At 51.9% G+C, this 24,601-nt stretch overlaps 1 protein-coding gene across 3 annotated transcripts in view; it reads right to left on the reverse strand.

Moving 5' to 3' along the window:
- The window catches only part of LTBP2 (latent transforming growth factor beta binding protein 2), a 113,079-nt gene that overhangs the window by 67,168 nt on the left and 21,310 nt on the right, over positions 1 to 24,601 (reverse strand). For all 3 annotated transcript variants that reach the window (XM_045396747.2, XM_045396748.2, XM_005561774.4), the window contains exon 3: positions 19,397 to 19,679. In XM_045396747.2, coding sequence (XP_045252682.2) covers positions 19,397 to 19,679 — 283 coding nt within the window. The remainder of the gene's footprint in view (positions 1 to 19,396; positions 19,680 to 24,601) is intronic.

Below are 24,601 nucleotides of genomic sequence, written 5' to 3' on the forward strand. Positions count from 1 at the left end.
GTGGCTCGGTCTCCCCTGAGGATTCGGGTGCTGGCAAGGCAGGGGAAAGACCTTGCAGAGCTCTGCTCCTTTCTCCTCCTGGCTGGCCAGGCAAGCCCTTGGCTGCCGAACCCCCAGGGACCTAAGCTAGAGAGACAAGTAGGGACAGCACGTTCAACAGGCCCAGTGCCTAGATGGGAATCTGTACCTTCCTGTTGCCTGGCACGCTGATAGAGCATCGTCAACATTCCCTGGTGCCTATTCTAAAGGGTCGAGAGCCAGCCCTTTCCCCGGTATCCCCGAGGTGTCTCAAGATCACTCCTGCTGCTGTGTCTGCTGGGCCCACCCACCCAACCTCTTTGCCCTCACCAGTCAGCTTCAGGCACCCCACTCACCCCACCTGGCTGCCATGAGTCACATCCCCACTGCTCTGAGGCTCTGGGCCTCTAGCTCTTCCTACAGCCACACCTAGGTCTGAAAGGACTGGATCCCCCAGCACATAGACTCCAGGGGATGCCCCTGCCAGGCTGTGGATGGAGAGGAGGTAGAGCCCTGGGGCAGTCTCTCCTGCCCAGACTGCACCTTGCCCTGCTTCCCAGCCAGCTCAAGGGAACACAGCATTCCTGTTTCAGGCAGGGAGATGGAGGGAGGTGTGAGCTCTGTGTGTCCGGGGGAATGTCAGGGAGGGGCACCCAGCCCTTGCCTGCGGCCTGTCCCCCCCTCAAGGGCAGCCCTGAAGTAGGTGCCACCTCAGTTTCTAAAGGGTCCAGAGACTCCTGGAGCCACACCCCGCCCTCCAGCCTCCAGCCCCTCATGTGTTGGTTCCACTGTGAACCCTTGTCCATGGAGCAGCCAGCCTTTAGGCTGCCAGGCCCTGGCCCCTCGAGATCCTGTGTGGCCTTTGTTCCCTCCTGGCAGGGTAAGGGAGCCGGGCAAGAGAGCCAGAGCAGGTTGCCTGGGCAATGGGCTCACACCCGGGCCACCTCAGGGGCAGAGGTGGGGTGTGGGTGGCCCCGAGGGGTTCTCAGAGCTCCAGGAAATGCCCCTCATTTTGTCTCTAGCTTGCCCATGCGTCCAGCTGCTGGGGCAATAGCCCTCTTCTTCCCACCAGGAAAAAGAGCCCCTCTAAGTGCTTCCCTGCCTCCTTCTGGGCCCAGCTGGGCCACCCAAAGGGTTGCAGCTCGGCGGGGGACACAGACCCCCAGGAGGGAAGGGACTGGGCCTTACCCTCTTCATATCTTCCATGGAGTCACAGCTCTGGGCACACAGCTGCTGCCCTGAAAATATTTGTCACACTCAACTTCAGACTTCTCCATGGCTTCTCCCAGTCCTCCTGCCTCACTGGAACCATCTCCCCAGCCCTAGCTGGGCCCCATTCCTCAGCCAGCCAGGGCCAGCAGGCAGTCTGAGGCCTCTGGCTCCGAGTTCCCTCGGGAAGGCTTGTCAGCACACAGTGAACCTGGATTTCATGAATTCGTCGTTCAACCACTGCCAAGGTGCACAGTCCCATCAGGCACTATGCAAAGGGCATCCTGCCCACCAAGAGCTTATCACCCAGACTGGGAGGCAGGGGGTAGGGAGAGGCCTAGCATACCTGGTGCCTTCGTACAAATCACAAGAGGCCTCTCTGGGCAGCCAGTTTACAGAAGTTGCCCTACTTCCTTCAGGCTGATGTAGCATGGTCCCGGTGCTGGGTGAGCAGAACACAGGCTAGATTTTGGCACCAGGGTCCATCTCCTGGCTGGCACCCTTGTGCAGGACACAGCAGGCACACTATATGCAGTAGCCCCGGGCCAAGCCCCTACACGTGATCATTTCATAACAATCCAAGAGCAGAGAAGGAGGAGATGGGCAGGAGCCACGAGTCTTATGGCCAGGTAAGCTGTCCAGCCAGCATGTTCTAGCACGGCCGTGGGGCTGGCATACTGGGGAAGGCTTTCCAGAGGGCGGGAGACATGAGCCAGAGGAAGGGGTGGGGAGCGCAGAGAGAGCCACAAGCATAAAGGGACATATTCAGGAATGTGCTGGCATGGTGTTTGGGGATAACCAGGCCTGTCTGATTAAAGAGAAATAGGAAGAGTCAAGGGTGAGAAGAATAATAGCCAAAGTTACATAGTGCTAATCACATGCCAGGCACTGTGCTAAGCACTTTTATATCTATTAATTCAGTTAACCACCATTACAATTAGGAAGTAGGTATTATTATTATCCCCTTTTTCCGGATGAAGCATAAAGAAGCTAGGTAACTTACCTAAGGTCACATAGTCAGTGACTAGGAATCAAACACAGGCATTCTGCAGATATTCTAGTTCCGGAGCCTATATCACAAACCTCTGCACCGTATCGCTGCTTGAGTACTGTACTTCGGGACTGAGTATAGAAGTCCAACAGTCTGGGCCTCATCCTATGAACCTCACGCATGAAAAGGAAGCCTTGAAAAAAATGTTTTCACCAGAAAGTAACAAGGTTAAAAATGGTCATCAAAAACTCCCCCTGGAGGCCCCCTACCTATCCCTATTACCTACACTGCCCAGGGATGCTCCCCTCCCTGTCTCCTAGAGCACTAGCAAAAGCCTTCCCAGGGGCTGGGTGTGCTTTAGCTGCTTGAGCATGTCAAACCGCTGGATGTGAGCTCTTAGAGGCAAGGCATGGGTCCAAGTCATCTAGTACTCCTTGTGCCTGGAATGAAGATAGAGATAGAGGGAAAGAGAGAAGGAGAGAAGGAGAGAAGGAAGGAAGGAAGGCCAGCTGAGTCCTAACAAAATCCTTGTCAGTTGCTTGACTCAGAGAATATCCCTCTCTTGAGCATCCTTTCTTCCAACTGGCCTGAAAAATCCATCCAGGACACATAGAATGAATGGAAGAACAATTAATAGGGAGTATGAGATTCACACAGGAGAAGGTTATTTATTCCTGACTTACTACTTGGAATGTGTTATGGGATCTAATTGCAGGAGACCCCCTCTTAGCACAGGTTCCTTGGGTGGGCAGACACCGGGAATGTTGAACCAAAAGACTAAAGTTTTGTACAGACATACTGCTGGAGTCCAGATCAAGGCCTGGGTCTCCCCTGGCTATTAGAACAGGGCATCTGCTCATGCCAAAAGGGGGTTACTCCTCCCAGGTCCAACGACAGAAGCCAGCTGTGCTGAGGGGCAGAGATCAGACTGTAATGAGATTTGTCCACTGGTGTCTCCTCCTTTGGATATCTGCTGGGGGTCAGAGTCCTCCCCACACAATCTGCCTTGATTAAATAATTGCTATACTTACTAAACACGGTCTGAACACTAGGCACCAAACACACATGACCTTATAAAGGTCCCCTAATGAGAACCTAAGACATAGGTGTCTCTGCCCTATTATTACGTATGAGAAATTTGCGGCATGGAGGAGGAAGGTAGCTGGCCCAATCTCATGTATCTCATGAATGGCAAAACCCACAATCCTAAAGCTCAGGACTGCCAGGTTCTAAAGCTCATCTCACCCCTCCCATCACTGCAGCCAAACTCCCTCCACAAGCTGCCATGGTGATACTGCATGATCTACAAAGAAGTGTATGAAAACCAGAAGTGGCTGGAGAGCTGCCGCCGTGAAAAGGGAATGAAAATGCAAGGCAGGGCCTAAGGACCTGGCAAGTGCTACAGGAGACTGGAGGAGGGGCTGGAGGAAGGGGAGGAGAGACATCTAGACTGAGGGGCTTGAGCTAGGACCCTTTCCCAAAGCCACAGCAACCCTGGTATACAGACATCTCGCCACCACTAACTTGGCTATGAGATGCTCACCTCCCAAACCCTTGAGTTCCCAGCTCATGGCCTGAGGGACCCTTCCACCCTCCATGATGCACCCCCACACATGCACATGCACAAGCTTAGCAGGTCTGGCTTATTAAACAGCAAACACAGGCCTGACTCCAGATGTGTTTACCCCACTCGTGGGCCTGCCCCCACAAGCCCATTGTAGACTAAGGCAGCTGGGGACCTGGGTCAAATATACACTTTCAGGAGCTGGCCGAAGTCCCAGCCTGCCCTTTCCGCTCTCATGGGGCTGGAAATTTACCCCGGGGCCATAAACAAAAGGAGATTTCTATGGGAACTAGGGCCCCAACCTGGGAAGCTTTCCTTCAGCAATCTAGCAGCCCAAACCTGTCAACCTATGATGTGCCAGACCTCTGCTAAGGCATTTTATTTTTTTATTTACTTGATTAGTACAGCAACCCTACGATGCAGGAACCAGTGTCCCCATTTTACAGAAGAGAAAACTGAAGCACAGGGAGCCTGGTAACCTGCCCAGGGTCATCCCCAGCAGGGAAGCGCTGGGCCAGGGTATGCAGGCTGAGCTCCATCTGCCTCTGGGGGATGAGATTCCCTTCCCCACCCTGCTGCTCACCCTTGGCTGTGACCAGAAACCTCGCCAGGTCTGGAAACACCTTCAAGTGCTCTGGGCAAACTCTCAAAGTTTCTGATGACCACTGCTGCGTTTCCGAAAGGCTCAGATAACCCCCGAGGCAGGGGACAAGTAAAAGTAGGTGTCAACTGGGCACAGTGGCTCAGGCCTGTAATCCCAGCATTTTGGGAGGCCGAGGTGGGCGGACCACTTGAGGTCAGGAGTTCAATACCAGCCTGGCCAACATGGCGAAACCTCGTCTCTACTAAAAATACAAAAATTAGCTGGGCATCGTGGTACGCACTTGTAATTCCAGTTACTTGGGAGGCTGAGGCGGGAGAATTGTTTGAACCTGGGAGGCAGAGGTTGCAGTGAGCCGAGGTCATGCCACGGCACTCCAACCTGGATGACAGAGCGAGACTCCATCCCCCTCCCTGCCAAAAGAGTGGTGTCATTTACAGAGGACCAAAAAGGTGCCAGATGCACTTATGTGGATTAGTCAATCCTTCTGACAATTCCATAAGGTGGTGATGATAATCCCCAGCCTACAGATGAGAACACTGAGGCTCACAAGATTAAATCACTCGCTCTAGGCTGCACAGCTAAGTGGTGGAGCTGAGATTCAAACCCAGGTTTATTTAAGACATAAATTATCTCACAATTCTGCCCTCATGCGCTACTGCATTTTGCGGAGCCTCTGACCTTGCCCCAAAAACATTAAAAAGGAAAGAAATGTGGAATTAATGTTCTCCCCTGGAAGGGCGTGGCCTGGCTGGGGTCTTGGGAGGATACCGCCAGCCCCCTGCAGATGCAGACTCCCTGACGCGGCCTCTGCTGCGGGCACTCGAGGGTGGACATGTCACATCGTGGGCAGGGCTGAGGCTCCAGGAGGAAAATGCAGCGTAGGCGACATCTGGAAGCAGAAATGTGGTAGCTCCAGAAGTTTTCATCTGTAATCTTTGTTTTGCAAGGAATGGGGATTTTTTTTTCTCTTCAAAAAGTACTCCACTTCCTTTTAGACCTTTCACAAATATTTTTTTAGGAGAAATAAGGAGAAAAAAAAAACCCACAGAATGCCCGTCGCAGCTACTCACTTCCACCATGAATCACAGACACAAAACCACAGCTATGTGGCTAGCAAAGGAACTATGTGTTTTCACATTTCATTATTGGGAATCATTTAGCAATCTTCCCTGTGTCATCTGCAGACAGATAGACACAGACAGACGGACACACCCCTCTGGGTCCCAAGCAGCCTTGTACAACACAGTCATCAGATGACTTTGCAGTGAATCCATTTTCCCCTTCTAATCCTTTTCTGGGAAATTATCCTGCCAGGTTTAAATCTTCCCCTTCAGCTCTTCTGCAGAGGTGGGGTGTGTGTGTGTAAGAGTGTGAGAGTGTGTGTTTGTGTGAGTGTGCATGAGAGTGTGTGAGTGTGCATGAGAGTGTGTGAGTGTGCATGCGCCATGACAGGGGGAGAAGGAGGAGTGCGGAGACACTGATTCAGTTAATTTCACAAGTGGAAACAAGTGTATGTTTCAGAGTCCCTCCCTTTTTTGAACTGTGATCATACTTTGCTAAAGTTATTTTCACCTGGGAAGCTCACAGTGCCTTTTCTGACAGTGGCAAATTAATTAACTGATGGCAGATTTAAAGATGGAGTAACTGGAAAAACTACTGGACCCATAAATCAGAAACTTCCTTTATATCCTGGACAAGAGGTGAAACCTGATACATATTTGAAAATCTTGAGCTCAAAAGGAGAATTCACGGAGCCTGAAAATATCTCCATTATGACTTTTGAGGCATGTTCTCTCCACAGCTTCCACCCACGCCCCGCCACACACACACATATACACACACACACACCCAGAAGGTGACCCTCCCTGAGCGAGCAGCCAGTTCTGTAAAAAGCAGCTGGATGGGGCGAACCTTCCCTGGACCATCTGAAAAACAGCTTTGCCAGTCTTTCCTCTCTTTTCTTGCTTCATTGCTCCCAGCCTCTTCCTTTCAAACAAAAATCCTACAGGATTTAAGACGGCTAGATGCTATGAGCATAGCTACAAGCTTGAAATGTTTATTCTCGCTACTTTTTTAAGTCGGGGTTGGAAACTGCATACATTAGCATTTTAATGAGGCTGAATGCTGCTCCAGGCTCTCACCGACTTCTGTAGTTTTCTGAAAAGACACTGGATACCTTGCCTAACCCAGTACTCTGCAGTTTCCAAGCCAAGCTGGATGTTACCACACTTGCCTATGCTCACATGCCCTGGAGACTGGTTCACACAGCGACTATAATCACAAGTTCTAAAGTCGAGCAGAGCTAGGCTGGAATCGCCCTTACCCTCGGTGTCCTCATTGCAAAGTGGGAGTCATGGGAATACCCTCCTCACAGGGTCATGGCAAGGACTGGCAAATGTGCTGAAGATCTTCCACTCGCCCCTGGATCCCTCTCTATCCCACTCTGGGTCCTGGGAGGTTCCTTTGCCCTCTGCCTTCTGGTCCAATTCAGTCAGTGGGGAACTCTGGCAGGAGGTCAGAGGGCAGGAGAAGGGTGAGTGGAGGTGCAGATCCTCCCAACTCCCTCGTGACAGGTACTGCAGGTGAGCAGTGGCTACATTCCTACACCAAAGGCCACAGCCCTGTCCATGGCCCTCTCCTATAGCCTGAGCTACCCTGGGTTCTTATGACTGCTGGTCCCTTGCCCCTTTAGGCCTGGAGGGTAAGGGCTTGCCTACGTAGCTACCCTGGGATACTCCACCACTCTTCCTTGTTTTCTCTTGACCCTGCCGATGTTTTTCTAAATACATCGAGTGTGCCATCTCTTTCCTGCTGGAACTCTAACTGACCCAGACAAGACAAAGTATTTGCTATCGAGTACTGAGTTCTTACCTACTGACCCGGCACTTTATCCACTTTCCCTTGTGTTATTCTGACCACAGCCTTGCGTAGCCAGTGTTGGTATCATCAGCCTTTCACACTGAGACTCCGGGAAGTGAAAGAACACACTTGATAGCACGGCTGGGGAGTAACCGAGTCAAGTGGAACCGGGGTCTGTCTGACTCATGGCCCATGCTCTTAGCCACTGTGCCGAGCTGTCCCCAGTATTAAATTAGGTGGTGCCTGCAAACTGCCAGCTTATTCAATAAGGCTCCATCAATGGTGGGTTAGAACAATAACCACACATACAATCGAAAACACCCACAGTCCTAAATGTGACTCTAGCATAACCCTAACCCAACCCTGACCACAACCCTAAGATTAAAACCGCACCCTAATGCTGCACTACTAAAGTTATTCCTCTAATCTTACCCTAACCACCACCGTACTGTTAAATAGAATGTCACCCTAACCACAACCTTAGTGCTAGTCAATCTTAACCCAAACTTCCACCATGGTAACCATAATTCTAAGCACACCACTAAGGCCATGATGAGCTCTGGGGACCCTCTGCGCCCCTCTGCTCCTGGGTGCTGGTCCCTGTGCTATGCCATTTATACTCCACTATTTGGACACAACACAATTGACCAAAAGACATTTGTGCAACATCCATGTCCTGCATGTCACTGAGCTGGTGACTCTAAAGTGGGGACAGCAAGGAGGAAAAGAAAAGGGTAGGAATCTAGCACAATGCCTGAAACATAACAGGGTGCACTAAATCCTACTGATGATGAAGATGATGATGATGAACTGGAAGAGGCAGCTTTTCCCATCACCGAGCTGTAGGCTCTGGGAGGACAGAAGGTGAATAGCTCATATCTCAGAGATTTGTTAAGGGCTGGACCTGGGGCTGGGCTGGGAGGAGTCCTCTCCTGAAACCAAACCCAGGATGCAGTCCATATATTCCTCAGCTCTGGGAGAATACTAAAAAAGGGAGTCATTAGGTTGTCATCAGAGAGTTTGAGATTTCTTGGGCCAGATGTCTGCCTTCAGGCTCAAATGGGAGAAGGGGAAAGGTAGGAGGAAGTGTGTAGAAAGCAGACACCATTTCCCTTGAATCTGCCCAGTGCCCCATGAAGGGAGCGGGAGGGGCCTCCTCCCCTGAGCACTCAGAGGCCTGAGCTGGGCATCCTCACCAACCCAGAGATGTCTGCTCTATGCCCAGCATGAGAAAAGGAAGAGGTTACTGGCTTTACCACTCAGAATAAGGAAGGCACACTGGCCCCCACCTTCCTCACAACCTCTCCTGGGACTTCTAGGCTCTGGATCAAAGCATAGCAAGACCGTGTGCCCTGGGCTACATCCGCCCAGAACCAGAGTCTTTTTATCATGAAATAGAAATGTGACCAGCCATGGCCTGCTCAGGGCCTGACCTCCATGGGTCTCAGGTATTTGTGTGGGTTGAAGAGATGCATGTTAACACTACAAAGCCCCAGAGATCCATCTCCCTTTCAGGGGAACCTAGAAGGGACCTCAATAGCCAAACCCAGCTGGAAAGGACTGCCTTGAAGCAACACGCTTTGTAAGGGAAATAGGAGACATCTCTCTCCTTCCCAGAAAGAAGCCAGGTCTAGTATCACCACATATAGCTGCACAGGCTGTGCACTGCACAACTCTTGGGTTACCTGTCACAGAGACTGTAATGTGAAGGACAACCCTTGGTGTTGTGTCCAACAGCTGAAAGGTCCAATGCAGAACAGCAGGCCTCCCTCCTCTGCCTGGCTGGAACACAGTGCTTCAGACCCATCTGGCCACTCCAAGTAGTCTCTGCTGGGCAGGGATGCACTGGGGCTGGCAGAGGTTGAGTACCAAGGGACCCTCCACAAACCTTAGTGTGGCCCATCCACATTTCTAGAACTTACCCTCTGCAACAGCAGGGAGACAGGGCGTGGGTGGTGAAGGAAGTTCTTGGCTGAGACAAAGGTCTCTTCCCATTCTCCTCAAAAAGCACAAGCAGGGCTTCCACACCCTCAGACTTGGGAAAATAAAATCTCTTCCATTGGATCTGGCTGGAGGCCTACAGTGAGCATTCCTTTCTTCCTAGCCCCTCTGAGCCCTCCTTCTTCCAAACCCACAGTCCCAGGGAAGGGGAGTCCTGGGGGCTCTTCTAAGGCCCAAGAGATGGAAGAAACCAGGAGAAGACTCTTTTACAGCTGCCCACAACCCCCTGTCCAGACTCTCAGCACTCCTGAGGGTCTGTCAAGCCCACTCTCGCTGCCCTTGGGGGAGAGGCATTGCCCTCAGTTTGCCTGGCTTCAGACTCCCAGGGCCAAGGGGCACAGGGTGAGGAAGCACCACCCGTTGGGAGGGCTAGGAGAGCCCCTCCATGTTGGTGACATGCTAGGGGATGGCCTGAGCATCAGATCAGAAGGAAATGGCCCTGAGACCATCTCTTTGCTCTAGGAAGCAATAGAAGACGCATTAGGACAGGGATGTCCATTCAGTGGATATTTAGTTAGTGAGGGCCTGCTATATGCTGGGCACCATTCTAGGAGCTTGAGATGTGTCAGTGAACAAAACAAAGATCTCTGCTCTTGAGGAACAGAATAACTGGGAAAAATGGATTATATACAAATGTACTAAATAAGTAAATTTTATGCTATGTTAGAAAGTGGAAAATAGAAAGTACTGTGGAAATAAAAAGTGAGCCAGATGAAAGGACTCTCAAGTTGAGGGCTGAAAATATTAAATGTTGGAAAAATGGGAGACATCTCCCTCTTGGGAAGAAGCCAGGTCTGGGGTCACCACATGCAGCTGCACAGGCTGTACACTGTACAACTCTTGGGGTACCTGTCACAGAGAGTATGATAGGATGGAAGGACATTCCCTGTTGTTGTGTTAAGCTGGACACAACAGGGGATGTTCTTCCCTAAGCTTAAAATTAAAAGATTTCCTTTAAAATATTTCCTCAAGGGCCTCATTGAGGAGCTTCTTCCTAAAAGTGGCTTCTGTACATGTAACCGGGCATGAGCGAAGGCCCAGCCCAGTGTCAGGACAGCTAAGAAGTAATAACAAGCATTTGCGAGGCACGTTAGAACCCACAAAGCAATCTTTCCCGCACGCCTTAGTTAATTTTCTCAACATCCCAGTGAGGGGAGAATTAACCCTCTCGCTTTACAGATATAGGGACATTAATGCCTAGTGATGCTAAGTGGCTTGCTCAAGGTCACAAGGCCAGTTAGTAACTAAGAGACCAAAACTGGGTTTACTGATTCCGAGTCTATTCAAAATAGTTTTCAAGGTCCTAAGTGTTGGGGGAATTCCAGAAAAACCCAAGGAGCAATTTTGGGAATCAGAGTTATACAAACAGGTCAGGGAAAAGAAAGAGAAAAGGCTAAAAAAAAAAAAAAAAAAAAAAAAAGAAAGAAAGAGAGAGAAGGGCTCAACCCTCAGAGGCCACCAAAAATTTGTAGGGTTGAGTTAACCCCGCAGAGAACAGCACTCAGTGGCCATGAGGAAGTGGGTGACACAGCACAGAAGATGCAGGCTGCTCAGCCCTCTGCAAGCTTGCCAAGGTGTCAGGGACAGCAAAGGTCTGCCCTGGTGAAAGGCTCACATGTTCTTGTCACAACCTTGGAAACAGGCAAAGGGGAGAATGAGCACATTTCACCATCAGGGATGGAAAATGGCCAGGCTGGCTGGAATCCTAGACCATTAGTTTTTTTGTTTTTTTGTTTTTCTTGAAACAGAGTCTCACTCTGTTGCCCATGCTGGAGTACGGTGGCGTGATCTCAGCTCACTGCAACCTCTACCTCCTAGGTTCAAGTCATTCTCCTGCCTCAGCCTCCCAAGTAGCTGGGATTACAGATGCGCACCACCAAGCCCAGCTAACTTCTGTATCTTTAGTAGAAACGGGGTTTCCATGTTGGTCAGGCTGGTCTTGCACTCCTGACCTCCAGTGATCCGCCTGCCTCAGCCTCCTAAAGTGCTGGGATTCCAGGCATGAGCCACCACACCCGGCCGACCATTAGCTCTTGAGCTTAGAGGAGATCCACGCTAGCCCTCTGATTTACAAATGCGGGAACAAGCCCAGGAAGGGCAGAGGATTTTCCCAAGGTCTCTGAGCACCCGTTGGTCTCCTGGCATGTCCCAGCTGAATCAGAGAACCACCTTGGGTCCAAGGGTCTTGAATGAGAAGGAAAAAAGACAAACGGGGCCGCGTAGCCCAAAGGAACAAGCAGAAGGCCCGCAGCAGCACACACAAGCCCAGAGGGGAGGGTGGCAGCAGTGGGAGGGGCTGGAGCAGGAGGCAGGCTCAGAAGGCCAGGGCAGGCCTTCAGGCCGGCCCACAACCTAGTGGCCAACCTGCATCCTCCCTCAGTTTCCCCAGCTATAAGCCCAGACAGTGGGGTGCAGAAAAACTCATCCTGGCAAATGAGGTGTTCCACACTGATTTTTCATAAGCACATGGAGTAGGCAGGTAGGCCAAGAGATTTCAGGTTTATTGGACTGACTGTGTGGCAGATACCCCGCGAATCATGCTACATTATCTCAGTAAATTCTCCCAACCATCCTAGGAGATGGGCATTCATTTTCCCACATCAAGGTCAAAGGAATTGAGTTTCAGGGAAGTAAAGGAGCTTGCAAAGTTTGTGAGGGCATCAGGATTTACATTCTGCCTAACATCAAATTTAACCCCCTTGCCCCGGGCTCCCCTGACACACACACTGGGCCACCAGGCACCCTCCTCATGTCCCCTCCTCCAGCCACCAGACTCTAATCCTCAGGGCACCCAGCGCTGCCCCAGCCAGGAACCACTCTGCACTCCCCCATCACAGTGCCACACGGCCTCCTTCCTGCCAGCCAAGCCTGAACTCGCCTCTAAGTTCATGAGACCCTAGTTCATGAGATGGGTCATCAGGAGGTCCATCCACAGCAGCCCTGTAGGGAGCCTTGTCCTGTGTCCTCCCTGACCCCCAGCCCTTTGCTGCTGCCACTGGGGGAAGGGGACACAATTTACAAGCTGCCACACTGAGGTCCCCATGCTGGGTGTCTGTTCCCAGCCGCCCTGTTCCCAGCACCTAGGTTTTTTTTTTTTTGTGTGTGTGTGTGTGTGTGTGTGTGTGTGTGTTTTGAGACAGAGTTTCGTTCTTGTTGCCAGGCTGGAGTGCAACGTCGTGATCTCAGCTCACTGCAACCTCCGCCTCCCAGGTTCAAACGATTCTCCTGCCTCAGCCTCCCAAGTAGCTGGGATTACAGGCGCCCGCCACCACGCCTGGCTAATTTTTTGTTTTTTTAGTAGAGACGGGGTTTCACCATGTTGGCCAGGCTGGTCTCGAACTCCTGATCTCAGGTGATCCACCCACCTCTGCCTCCCAAAGTGCTGGGATTACAGGCATGAGCCACTGCACCCGGCCCCAGCACCTAGTTTCTGATTCTGCCTCGTCCCAGGGAAAACCCCTTGCCATTCTGTCAACCAGGGGGTGCTACCTTCCCCGCACCTTTGCCCCCAGGAACGGATGCCTGGGTCTCCCCGGAAGTGGCTCTGGGGCAGCAATCTTTTGATAGTTCCCTCCATTCCCTCAGACCTAGAGAGACCACCCACTTGGAAGCAGAGTCCCTGTGCTCCCAACAGGAAAGTTAGTCAAGGTCTTGGGTGGAGGCGGGCAGCACTGCCACGGTAAACCTGCGGGCTCACTCTCAGCAGTAATAGGTTAAAGATCATGCCAAAAAGTGCCAACAGGGACCCTGTGGAGTCGTGGAGGCCGAGGCAAGGCGGGGTTCTGCTCTGAGGTAGGGAGCCTCTGCCTGGGTGACCAACCCACATGCAGGCACATGCTGCCACACGTGCCCAGCAGTCCTGGCACTCACCACCTGAGGTTGGACCTCCAACAAGAACTGCCCTGGTGCTCTGGCCCTTCCCTGTCTCCCGACAGACAAAAACTCAGAGATTAGTGCAGGCAGAGGACAGGTGCTGGAGATACCAGGCTGGGAAAGGGTAGGGACAGCCTCCCTCCCCTCTATGAGCCTCTCCTCACCAACAGAATGGCAACACTGGCCACCTGTTGCAGGGAGTTGTGAGATGTAAAACAAAATGAGTGTAGACAGCCAATTGTAGACGTTAAGTAAAATGGGTGTAGATAGCCAATTGTAGACGTAAAGCAAAATAGGTGTAGACAGTCAATTGTAGACGTAAAACCAAATGGGTATAGACAGCTAATTGACTCAACCCTACTCTGGGCATGTATTTACTCAATGCTACAATGGGCTGAGTCATGCTCCAGGTGCTGGAGAGAGATCAACCAAGAAAAGAGAGAAAAATCCCTGTCCTCCCACATCTGACACTTTCTTGGGGTAAGAAGAAGAATAATTAAAATAAATAGGTAAAATACCAAAGACATTAGTGTTGCCGAGAAAAATAGCCAGGTGGGAGGTGGGGAGGGTGTGGAGGGCATGGTTTTAGATGTGGTGGACAGAGAAGGCTCCACCACAAAGGAAAGGGGAGAAGCAGCCGCAGGAGTGTAGGGGGAAGAGTGTTTTGATGCGGGTTGAATTGTGTCCTCGTGGAAAGACATGAGTCCTAACCCCGGACCTATGAATGTGACCTTATTTGGAAATAGAGTCTTTGTAGATGTAATTAGTTAGGTTTAGATGAGGTCACACTGGATTAGGGAGGACCCTAAATCCAATGACTGCACCCTTATGAGAAGAAGACAACACAGAGACACACAGACACACACAAGGAAGAAGGCCATGTGATGACTGAGGCGGGGTCAAGGTCATGCAGCTCCAAGCCAAGGAAGGCCAAGGATTGCACCAGATATGCTAGCAGAGAGGCATAGAACCTTCTCCCTCAGAGTCTCAGAGGGAACCAATCCTGCCACCTTGATTTTTGGATTTCCAGCTCCTGAGCTGTAAGAGCATAAATTTCTGCTGTTTTAAACCACTCAGTTTGTTATGGAAGCCTTAGAAAACTAACACAGGGGCAGGTGCAGTGGCTCATGCCTGTAATCCCAGCACTTAGGCCGAGCCAGGAGGATCGCTTGAACCCAGGAGTTAGAGACCAGCCTGGGCAACATGGTGAAACCACATCTATAAAAAAATACAAAAATTAGCCGGGTGTGGCGGTGCACACCTGTAGCCTCAGCTATTTGGGAGGCTGAGATGGGAGGATCGCTTGAGCCCAGGAGGTCGAGGTTGCAGTGAGCTGTGACATTACACTCCAGCCTGGGTGACAGCATGATACCCTGTCTCAAAAAAAAAAAAAAAATTCCAGGGCTCCAGGGAGGGGGATAGCAAGGGCCAAGGCCCTGAGGTGGGAGCATCTCCAGCATGTTTGAGGAAGATACAGTCAGCTGGCAGAGCAGAAGCAGGATGAACACGGGCTGTGAGTGGTGAGGGTGGACAGTGGGGATGTCAGAAAGACTGTGGGGCCAGATCATGTAGGGCCACCCTTGTGGCAAGCCCTTGATAAGAGGGAGCTTTTCCACTTTGGACAAGGGTCCCAGCTGGAATGTGCTGTAGTGAGTGGGTGTGGTTGGCCCCCATGATCTCCGTCCCTGGGGTTATACCTTTGAATATGTTATGTTAAATGGCAAAAGGAAATTAGGGTTTCCGATGGAATTAAGGTTGCCAATCAGTTGATCTTAAAATAGAGAGATGGTACTGGATTACCTGGTGGGCCCAGGGTCATGACATGGGCCCCTAAAAGTAGAGGGAGGCAAGGGAGTGAATCATGGAGAGAGACAGCCAAAGAGGCAGGCAGAGGGGAGACCCAAACACAGAGTCCACCTGCTGCTGCTGGCTTTGAAGATGGAGGAAGGTGGCCTCAAGCCAAGGAATGAGGGCAGCTCCTGATACGGCCCTCAAGTGACAGCCAGCAAGGAAATGGGGCCTCAGTCCTACAACTGCAAGGGACTGAATTCTGCAGATAACCTGAATGAGCAAGAAAACTGAGCCCCCTTAGAGCCCCAGGAGCCTGTTGACACCTCGATTTCAGCCTGGTGAGACCCGTTTCAGATGTGTGACCTCTACAGCTGTAGAGAAACAAATGTGTGTCGTTTGAACCTGCTAATTTTGTGATTGTGTGTCACGGCAGCCATAGAAAATGAACACAGTGGATAAAGAGGTGGGGTGTGCAGAGAGAAGGCGATCCAGAGGAGAGGGAGCGACCAGGCAGGAGCAGCCTGCTGGGAGCCACCATCACGGGGTCACAGCTCCCCAGACACACCCCAGCCACCCTACTCAGGGCTCAGCACTGCCCTTCAGGCCCCTTGTTGCCCATATTGTGACCAAGCCTGCTTAGGCTTTTTTTTTTTTTTTGAGACAGAGTTTCACTCTTGTCACCCTGGCTGGAGTGCAATGGTGCGATCTCAGCTCACTGCAACCTCCATCTCCGAGGTTCAAGTGATTCTCCTCGAGCCTGTGTAGGATGTCTCCAGGGCTCAGCCTCTAGGTCCTCAGGTCTGCACAAGGAGCAAACCCAGCGGAGGTCCCTCCCATTCTTGACACCTCCCCTTAACCTCCTCTCCCCTAGGGCTGGTGACAATGGTCCTGGTGGAATGACTGTATCCCAAGCCAGCCAAAGCCATTACTGGACCTGCTGACCCCTGAGGCTGAGTCTGGACTCTGATTTCTTCCCATAACAGGTCTACACCTGTTCTGTGTACATTGCATACACACACACACACGCACACACACACACACACACTCCAGTTTCCTCTGCTCTTTGCCATCTCCTCCCATCCAACCAAGTCCTCACAGCAAAGAGATCCTGCCCACTGACAGGAATCATGTATTGAATACTAACTCATATCAGGTACCACGCTAAGTGTTCTACTCACATGGTCTCATTTAATCTTTCCTGTCATCCTATCAGGTGGACACTATTGGCTCAGAGAGGTTAGGGTGAGTGCCTATTGACACACAGCTGGTGAGTGGTAAATCCAGAATTAGAACACACCAAAGCCTGGGCTCTAACCCTCATTACTCAAAATATGGTCCAGTAGCATCAGCATCCCGTGGGACCACATTAGAGTTGCTTATCCCAGACCTGCCGAATCAGAACCTGCATGTTGACAAGTTCCCAGGTGACTCACCTACTGGTTTCATTTTGAGAAGCGCTGGTCTAAACCACTGCTTTCCAAAGCCTGCTGGTTGTAGATTCTGGTAACCAGCCCTCTCCCCATCTCTCAAGGCCCTTCCCAGCGCCTGGCTTTTGCTCTCCAGGTAAGGCAGGCACTCTGCCCAGCCTTGGGAAAGAAGCCAGGACATGAGGCTCAAGGGAGTCTCCAGACCCCTCCAGCCAGCCCAGACAACAGCTGGACAGCATCAGTCCACGTCTGGCCCTCTGTAGGGCACCCTGCCTGCTGCCTGAGACACTCCTGGCTTCTCCCTCTGGTCTTCCTCCGGGACACAAGTCGCTCGGTCTCTGCCTGCCTCCTAAAGGGGGCCTCTGGCCATCACCAATTCCTGCAGCGTTCTCCTCCCCAGACATTTGCCTCCCCAACTCCTAGAATGCCCCCTGCATCATGTCACCACCTCTATCTGGACACACAGGGCCTGTCCAAGTTGCTATCAGGAGAGAGGCCAGCGACTGCTTGGGAAACCTGGCCAAGGTCACAGGAAATGTCTGACACCACCAGGCAAGCAGGATTTGGCCTCCTAAAGCAAAACACAGCTGGGCCAGCAGCTGGGCCAATAGCAGGGCGCTCCCAGATTTCATGGCATTGAGGCCCCAGGGCACAGAGAGACTAGGCTGGCTTGGAGGCTGCAGCTCATTAAGAACATCACAGTAGCCCCTGGCCAGGGAGCCTGTGAAAATCAAAGAGGACAGCCCTGCTGTGGGCCAGAGACGTCACCCAGGACCTCTGCCCTCCACTGCCTGTCACACACAGGAAACCTTCACTGGGGGATGGAAGGCTCACATTGCCCATCCTCCTGGCCTCGCAGCCTCCCCTCTCCCCATCACCTAGCCTCATTCATTTATCCATTTAACTTACACTGATTGAGCATAGAAGTGTAGCAGGCATGGTGTTAGGTACCAGGGACACATTGGTGAATGAGCAGGACACAGTCCCTGTGAGTCCCCAGGTAGCTCCCGGTCCAGTGAGCAAATGGACAGACCATCTAAAGGCAGGGTGAAAAGTGCTGCGCTAGGGAAAGATGGAGCACCCACCGTGGGAACTGGCAGGGGCCTCACCTCCTCCTGCCCTCTGAGCAACACATGGGGTGATGCCCTTGGCTGCAGGTACGGGCTGAGGGTCCAGTGCCAAGTGGGCCCTTTTGTTAGGCTAACTCTGTAGTTTGGACCCAGTGTCAGAGCAAATATGGACTGAGCAGTTTTGATGGGCCAGGCACTGTTGGGGGAGCTGTAGAGAAATCCAAAGCACAGGCCACTGGGTCGACAAGCGGCTGCAGGTGCAGGGCACAGATGCACAGGATGTGTGCCAGAGAGTAAGTGCTGCGGGGGCCAGAGAGCCTAGTGAATGTGATTCACCTTGAAGAATGGGGAGGAGTCAGACGGGCAGCAAGATGTGACGGGGGACTTCAAATGACTCCGACTCAAGAGTGTGAGAGACAGAGTGACGTGCCCAGCAACCCCTGCTCCCAGCACACACCCTGCCCAGCAATCCCCGCTCCCAGGACACACCCTGCCCAGCAACCCCCGCTCCCAGCACACACCCTCATGGGATCAGTGCATCGTAAATAAATGAATCCCACAAGCCAACAGAGATGGGCGAAGCTCCGCTGGAAGGACTTCGTGCCCACCCTGGCCCTGGCTGGCCCTTGAGTTGGCACCTCTAGTATTCCTCCAGGTGCCTTACACCAGGCTTACCACCTGGGACCCTCAGCCGGGACCGATCAGAACAAGGTACCCGCACTGCCCACCTGCTCACTGCCAATCCCAGGCCCTCATTGTTATCCACCTGGGGCCCCTTAGCTCTGCTCCTTGTTTCTGCCGCAGGACCTTTGGGCCTTGGCTGCAGGGTTTGGCTCTTTTGCTCTTGACCTTGGAGTTCCCTAGGCCCTTGACCTGAGTCCATCCTTTCTTTCTTCCTCCTCCTAGCTGCCCTTGGAAAACATCTACTTGGGTGCCCAGGGCCCCGGAACCCAGCTCACCAAGAGCCTGGTCTGCCTGACCTCACCTGCTCTCAGAGTCCCTGGACACCCTTAACCTCCTTTCTTTGCTCCTCCTGCAACTCAGCCACTCTCTCCAGACCTTTCCTGCCGGAACCTAACCTCAAGGTCAGCCTCCTCTGCCTGGTTCTCCTGGGCTCTGAAAGGGCAAATCCTCTTTCCCTTTAGTTCAGCAAGGCAGGGTTGCAACATTTCAGAAAGAACTTCTTAAGTAGGAAGCGAATGGAAAAACTAACCTGAAAAACTAAAAGGAAAACACAGTCCCCTAGAAATGGACTCGTTTATAAAGTTCAGATTTCCTGTCCTGAGCTAGAAAAAGTCTAGCCAGATTGGCTGGCAAGCAGGCCAGGGAATCCTGCCCATGAACACTCTCCTTGTTCACTTTCCTTTCTACTCCCTTCTCCCACATGCTTCTTCTTCTCCCCTCTAAGGAGAGAGGCTGAAGCTGGGTGCTGAGGAAACTGAAGGGACACAGGGACCACAGGCAGAGGAGGAGGAGGTCGGGATGGGGTGTGGGAGAACGTGTATAAAGAACTTCCATGTGTGCCAGTCACTGTTCTAAGCACTTCCCTCATGTTGACTAATTTAATCTTTATGACAATTCATAACACAGGTATTATCATTGTCCCACCTTACTGATACAGAATCTGAGGCACAGAGAGGTAAGTGACTTACCTGGGGTTGCCCACCTGGGAAATGGCAAAGCCAGACTGTGAACCAGGAGGCCGTGGTCCCAGGTACATGCCCTCCTCAGCTTTATTTCAGGCAACCGAGGGCAAAGACTTCACTTCCCTCCTCTTTCCACCCCAGTCTGGCAAAGCCCAAGTCAGCCCCAACACCTACTCTCCTGCTCATATCTCTGGCCATGCCAGGGAAAGCCAAGGAGGGTGGGGAGGAGGGAAGGGAAGACTGTGGTCTTCTCCACCAGCCTTCACCAAAGGTCCGAAGGAAGAAGCCCCTCCAGAAAGAGACTGAGCCCCAGATCCCGAGCCCCATGGAGAAGGGGACTTACCCAGCTGGCGGCGACTGTGGTACGGGCGGCGATTGTGGGGCGGACGGCAACTGTGGTGCTGGCGGTTGTGCTCTGGCCAAGGTGCCGTCTCCGGCCGCACTGCTCCTGCGCAGGTTGGGTGAACGCTCGGCCCAGCGTCGAGGTGCCACCCTGGAGTTCTGGGGGTCAAACTCCTCATCGGGAATGACCTCCTCGCAGCGGGCTCCACGGAAACCGGAGCGGCAGACGCAGAGCTGAGGGCGGCTGCAGGAGCCCCGGTTCTGGCACGGCGGCTGGCACACGGCTGAGGACACAGGGAGAGAGGTGACAGCAGTGGCCATGGGGCGCTGAGACCACAGCTGCCCACTCCCTCCTGTCAGAAGTACCCTCCTGAGTGCTGCCAACCCCATCACTCAAGCAGGAAGCCACTCTCCTGGCCTCAGAGGGCTCCCTGACCCATGTTTCTCCCACCTCCATCCACAGACCCCCAGGACGCGTTCACCTCTGATCTTTGGACAACCAAAGACTGTGTGGCCAGCTGCAGAGTGGCTCACACCACCACGTCCCACAGAGCACCCTGAAGAGGAAGTGCACTGCCTGACACTGTGTCTATACTGAAATGTTCACTCCCACCAGACTGGAAGTCCCCTGAGGACAGACAGTGGCCCTGGAACTTAGAATAGGGACTGCCACAGAGTAGATTCTCAGTAAATATGGAGCAAATGAATGAATGAATGAGTCTTTTTGGTGGGAAAGGGCCCAACACTGGCCTGAAATTCAAGCGGTTTGAGTTGCTGGGATTTTCCTGTCACTCATGAGCTGTGTGGTCTTGAATTCACTGAGCCTCTGTTTGCTCCTAAATCACGGGAGGGGTGAACTAAGGAGGTTAGAGGACCCTATGCGTCCTTCAAAGGCATATTCAGCTTGACAGTCTCTCCTCTCCTTCCCGTTGTTCTCCATCTCCTTAGCAAGGCAGAACTCCCGACTGCGCCAGAGAAAGCACGGTGGCCAGAACACAGCTGCCGGCATCACAGCCACTGCCGGCCAGGTAAGTCCCCTCCTCTGTGGGGCCTCCGTTCAGGGCTCAGGCTGTCTCTGGATTCTGCCTCCTGGGCTGTGGGTCCAGCCAGGGGCAAGGTGGAGCTGAAACCAGGCTTTTCTCCCGGTTAGCCCTGTGCAGCATTAGCCACCAGCTCCCCAGGCTGACTCCTCTCTTCACTATCCTTCATCCCCTTGCAAATTCCAGAGTCACATCCAGTGATTACTGGCCAAGGGAACATCCCATGCAGAGGCACACACTGGGATACGGAGTCCTGCCCCTCCCCCACCAGGACTTCCACTGGGGAACATGTGTGAGCCCGGGAAGCATGGTCTGGCTCACACTGCACCCTCGAAACCCAACGCCTCATTCATTCATTCATTCATTCATTCATTCATTCAACAAATAGCTGCTGAGCCCTAGTGAGTGCCAGGCACTGGGACAAAGTTCTTGTCTGCCTGGGGCTTGTGGTAAAGGACACTAACAGGAAGCAAGAAAACAATAGCATGATGTGGCCTCAGGCAGTTTCAAGGGCTGTGAAGACAATTAACCCAGGTGATACAGGGGTTCAGGCCCAACCAGGAGACTCAGATGGGGCGGCCAGGGCACCTCTCTGAAGAGAGAGATGCGAGCGTGCAAAGGAAGTGAACCCCCAAAGACCCGGGCAGTCTCCCAGGCAGAGGGCGAGGCCAAGACCGGGCTCTGGAGGCTGGAAGGAACGTGGCGTACTCGAGGAGTTGCCAGAGACCCAGGGAGACCAGGGTCTGCTGGCGGAGGGGGCGTAGGCAAGGTCAGTGAGGAAGAGGAGGCAGATACACAGACCTTGTCATCTCAGGAATCCTAAGTGCAACTGTGAAACTAGCAGGCATGGCTACCCAGACCAGATGCCTGGGTTTTGTGAGCTGAACTCTCCTTTCTGAGAAGAGCACCAGAATCCAAACTGAGGGCTGGCCAGGATAAACATCTCCAAACTTCCACCTGGCCCATGTCACAGAGACCTTCAATGGTTCCCTGGTGTCTTCAGGATTCAAGTCCATAGACGAGCACTGAAGACCGTCCTGGTCTCATCCACTCTAACATTCCTCTAAGCCGACCTGCTCCAGTCGAGCTGGCCTGCTGGCTGTGGCCCCAGGTGGCCTCTGCTCTGTCTTCTCTCTATCTTTGCATGTGCTATGTCCTCTCTTGTTTCCCACTTGCTCTCCATTTACCTGGCTCCTACTGTTCCCCCAAGACCGACTTCCCCATGCTGGACACCCACCTCTCAGCAGCTGCTGCCTCCTTTGATTAACAGGAAAAATACTTGTGTTCGCCATTCACTGGGCATGTCCCGCATAGTGCCATTAGTTTTTGTTGTTATTGTTTTTGTTGTTTGGTTTTTGTTTTTTGGTTTTTGTTTTTGAGACAGAGTTTCACTCTTGTTGCCCACGCTGGCGTGCAATGGCGCCATCTCAGCTCACTGCAACCTCCGCCTCCCGGGTTCAGGATGATTCTCCTGCCTCAGTCTCCCGAGTAGCTGGGATTACAGGCATGCGCCACCACACCCCGCTAATTTTGTATTTTTAGTAGAGACGGGGTTTCTCCATGTTGGTCAGGCTGGTCTCAAACTCTCAACCTCAGGTGATCTGCCTGCCTTGGCCTCCCAAAGTGCTGGGATTACAGGCATGAGCCACCGCGCGAGGCCACTGCCATTAGCTTTTTTTATGCACATGTCTCAATTTCCTGACTCATACAGTCAGCTCCTTGAAGTGTAGTGACTATCTCTTACACCTCGTTGTATCTTTAGCTCCTAACATATGCCTAACAATAACACCATTATTATTATTTTTATTATGGTGGCTACTCTCTGATGAGTGCTGACAATAGCCCTGGCACCGTGCTCTGCATACACGCTCTCACTGAAGCTTCTCAACAATCCTATGCAGCAGGTGTGACTATGATTCCTATTTTACAGATAATGCTGCTGAAGCTCAGAGAGGTTAAGAGACTTGCCTGAGGTCACCCAGCTAGTTAATAGTGGAGCCAGGATTCAAATCCAGTTCTGTGTGACTGAGAAGCCCAGGCTCTTTCCACCCCACTGACTCCCTGAAGGGTGGGCATGGTTCTTCCTCTTCCTCTCTACTATCTCTGAGCCTTGGCCCAGAGCTGATAAGGAAACAAAGGGGATCTGTTGGCTTCAAGTCAGCCACCAAATGCACCCTTGGGAATTCTGCCCTGAGAAACTGCACATCCCAATTGGCCCTGACAGTGGAGACCCCAGGACCCCACACCCTTCCAAAGCCCACACAGAATTTTTAAATAATGATGGAGGATGTATGTCAGCTCATGGGTTTATCCAGTGAGCATTCGTAGAGCACTCACTGGGTGTGAAGCTTGTGATACTGTCTCTAGTACACTGTCTGACATGGAAAGTAGAACACATAGGTTATAGGACAAGTGCTACGCCAGCTGGACCCTCTAACCCAGGCTGAGGCAGGCAGTAGGGAAAGTCAGGGAAGGCTTCTTGGAGGAGGTGATGCTGACCAGAGACACAAAGGATGAAAAATTGGACATTGTGCACCAAGGGCACTCAAGACCAGTCTATCAGCAGAGAGTGTGGGAAATACCAGGTTTTAATAGCATTCCAACCACAAGTTGGCCTGGGAGGCCAGAGCATTTTTCCTCGTGCCCAGGCACCTCTTCCTGGCAGGCTCCAGGCCTCTAGGTAGAACCATGTCAGAATTGCAACCCAGAGCACTTCCCCAAACACAAACTGCCACCATGGCAGGATTTTGGCCTGGCCACCCCTCTATCTGCCCAAGCACACTTTGTCCTCACCTGACCACCTGCCAGGCCCCTGTCACCACCACCACCACAGGAAACATGGTCAGCTGGGGCCAGCCCAGCAGCCATGTCAGTGCTAGTGAACGTGGAGGAAGCAGATGTGCCCAGGGCAGGTCTCGGCCTTGGGGATTTTTTAGGGAGGGAATAGAATGGGAAGGCCTGAGTGATTTCCCACATAGACCCACACCTCTCTGCCACAGAGACCCAAAGGCTGGCATGGGTGAGAGGAAGGTCATGCAGCTTCCACCTCTGAGTGTGTGGTCCTTGCCCGGAGGATGGCCTTTGGAAAACAGTCTAGCTTCCACCCTTCCCCTCCTAAGCCCTGAGAACAGCCCATCCTTCACATTAACAATAAGATCCTTCATACAAATGGCCAACAAATATACGAAAAAATGTTCAACATTATTCATCATCAGGGAAATGCAAATTAAAACCACAGTGAGATACCATCTTATCCCAGCCAGAATGCTCTTTACTAAAAAGTCACAAAACAATTGATGTTGGCACAGACATGGGGAAAAGGGAACACTTACACACTGCTGGTGGGAATGTAAATTAGTGCCGCCCCTATGGAAAACAGTATGGAGATTTCTCAAAGAACCAAATAGGTCAACTATTCAATCCAGCAATCCCACTACTGAGTAAAGGTGAAGAAGTCATACTATCAAAAAGACACCTGCGAGTGTATGTTTATTGCAGCACAATTCACGATTGCAAAGATATGGTACCAACTAAAGTGCCCATCAACCAATGAGTGAATAAAGAAAATGTGGTGAAACCCTGTCTCTACTGAAAATGCAAAAAATTAACCAGGTGTGGTGGTGGGCGCCTGTAATCCCAGCTACTCAGGAGACTGAGGCAGAGAATCACCTGAACCCAGGAGTGAGCCAAGATTGTGCTACTGCACTCCAGCCTGGGCGACAGAGTGAGACTCCACCTCAAAATAAATAAATAAATAAATACATAAATAAAAGAAAATGTGATATATATTCACCATGGAATATTACTCAGCCATTGAAAAGAATGAAATAATGACTTTTTGCCGCAACTTGGATGGAGCTGGAGGCCATTATTCTAAGTGAAGTAGCTCAGGAATGGAAAACCAAATACATGTCATCATTTACAAGTGGGAGCTAAGCTATGGGTATGAAAAGGCATACAGAGTGATATAATGGACTTTGGAGACTCAGAAGGGAAAGAGTGGGAAGGGGTGTGGAATTAAAAACTACATATTGGGTAAAATGTACACTACTCAGGTGATGGGTGCACTAAAATCTTAGACTTCACCACTAAACAATTTATCCATGTAACCAAAAACCATTTGTTCTCCAAAAGCTATTGAAATATATATACACACACACACACAC

This window comes from Macaca fascicularis, chromosome 7 (assembly GCF_037993035.2).
Source record: "Macaca fascicularis isolate 582-1 chromosome 7, T2T-MFA8v1.1".
Lineage (NCBI taxonomy): Eukaryota > Metazoa > Chordata > Mammalia > Primates > Cercopithecidae > Macaca > Macaca fascicularis.